General features: G+C 66.2%; 1 protein-coding gene across 1 annotated transcript in view; it reads right to left on the bottom strand.

The window, feature by feature from the left end:
• Positions 1–108: 108 nt before the first annotated feature.
• Positions 109–1,501, bottom strand: part of LOC130587952 (alanine aminotransferase 1-like) — a gene marked incomplete at both ends in the record, with an annotated part of 6,300 nt that continues 4,907 nt past the window's right edge. Inside the window, 2 exons of the mRNA XM_057388919.1 lie at positions 109–203; positions 1,349–1,479. Coding sequence (XP_057244902.1) covers positions 109–203; positions 1,349–1,479 — 226 coding nt within the window. The remainder of the gene's footprint in view (positions 204–1,348; positions 1,480–1,501) is intronic.

Below are 1,501 nucleotides of genomic sequence, written 5' to 3' on the forward strand. Positions count from 1 at the left end.
GGGGACAGCGGGTACTGCGGGATCGGGATCAGCACCCCGGTACGAGACGAGCCCGAGCCGGACACCAGCAGCTTCAGGATGCTCTGGGGACATGGGGATATTGGGGACATTGGGGACATTGGGGACAGCGGGTACTGCGGGATCGGGATCAGCACCCCGGTACGAGACGAGCCCGAGCCGGACACCAGCAGCTTCAGGATGGTCTGGGGACATTGGGGACAGTGGGGATATTGGGGACATTGGGGATATTGGGGACATTGGGGACATTGGGGACAGTGAGGGGACAGCGTGGGAACAGTGAGGGGACAGGGTGGGGATAACGAGGGGACAACGTGGGGATGGATATGGGGACAGCGTGGGGACATCAGGTGACATCATGGGGACATGGCTGGGGTGGCCATGGGCCACTGTGGGGACAATGAGGGGACATGGGTGGGGGTGGCCATGGGGACAGTGAGGGGACAGCTGGACCACGGGGTTGGCACGATGGGGACACGGTGACAACGCGGGGACACCGCGGGGCTGCCCCGGAGCTGGCACTGTCACTGTCACACTGTCACACTGTCACACTGTCACACTGTCACTGTGTCACTGTCACTGTCCCCGCGGGGCTCCCCCGCAGCTGGCACTGTCATTGTCACTGTCATTGTTACTGTCCCCGCGGTGCCACCCCTGGAACTGGCACTGGCACTGTCATTGTCACTGTCGCCGCCGTTCCCGCGGTCGCTGCCAAGCTCCGCACAAATGTCCCTTTGTCGCCGGCCCCCGTGGGAACGGCGCTGGGAGGTGGCACCGCGCCCGGTGTCCCCTGCCCGAGGGGCTGGCACGGTGTCACCGGTGTCCCCTGCCTGAGGGGGGTGGGGATGGCCCGGTGTCCCCGGTGTCGCCGATGTCGCCGTGGGAACGGCGCTGGGGGTGGCACCGGGCCCGGTGTCCCCTGCCTGAGGGGGGGTTGGGGCTGTCCCGGTGTCCCCGGTGTCCCCAGTGTCCCCAGTGTCCCCGGTGTCCACTGCCTGAGGGGGGGTTGGGATGGCCCGGGTGTCCCCAATGTCCCCAATGTCCCTGGTGTCCCCAGTGTCCCCGGGTGTCCCCATTGTCCCCATTGTCCCCGGTGTCACTGATATCCCAGTGTCCCCATTGTCCCCGCTGTCCCCATTGCCCCCATTGTCCCCATTGTCCCCAATCTCCCCATTGTCCCCATGTCCCAATCTCCGCAGTGTCCGCAGTGTCCCCGATATCCCCGATGTCCCCAGTGTCCCCGATATCCCTGATGACGTCCCCAGTGTCCCCACTGTCCCCAATGTCCCCGATCTCCCGGTTGTCCCCGATGTCCCCGATGTCGCCGTACCACGATGGCGTCGCTGGCCCCGGTGGACAGGAAGATGTCGTCGGCGTTGGCGGGGACACCGTCGCGACGTTGGATGTAGCGCGCCACGTGCTCGCGGACCAGCGGGATCCCGGGGCTGGCGCTGTACGCGCCTGCGAGGGGACAGAGGGGACA

Source organism: Malurus melanocephalus, unplaced genomic scaffold (assembly GCF_030028575.1).
Source record: "Malurus melanocephalus ecotype Western Australia unplaced genomic scaffold, MMel_1.1 scaffold_2855, whole genome shotgun sequence".
Lineage (NCBI taxonomy): Eukaryota > Metazoa > Chordata > Aves > Passeriformes > Maluridae > Malurus > Malurus melanocephalus.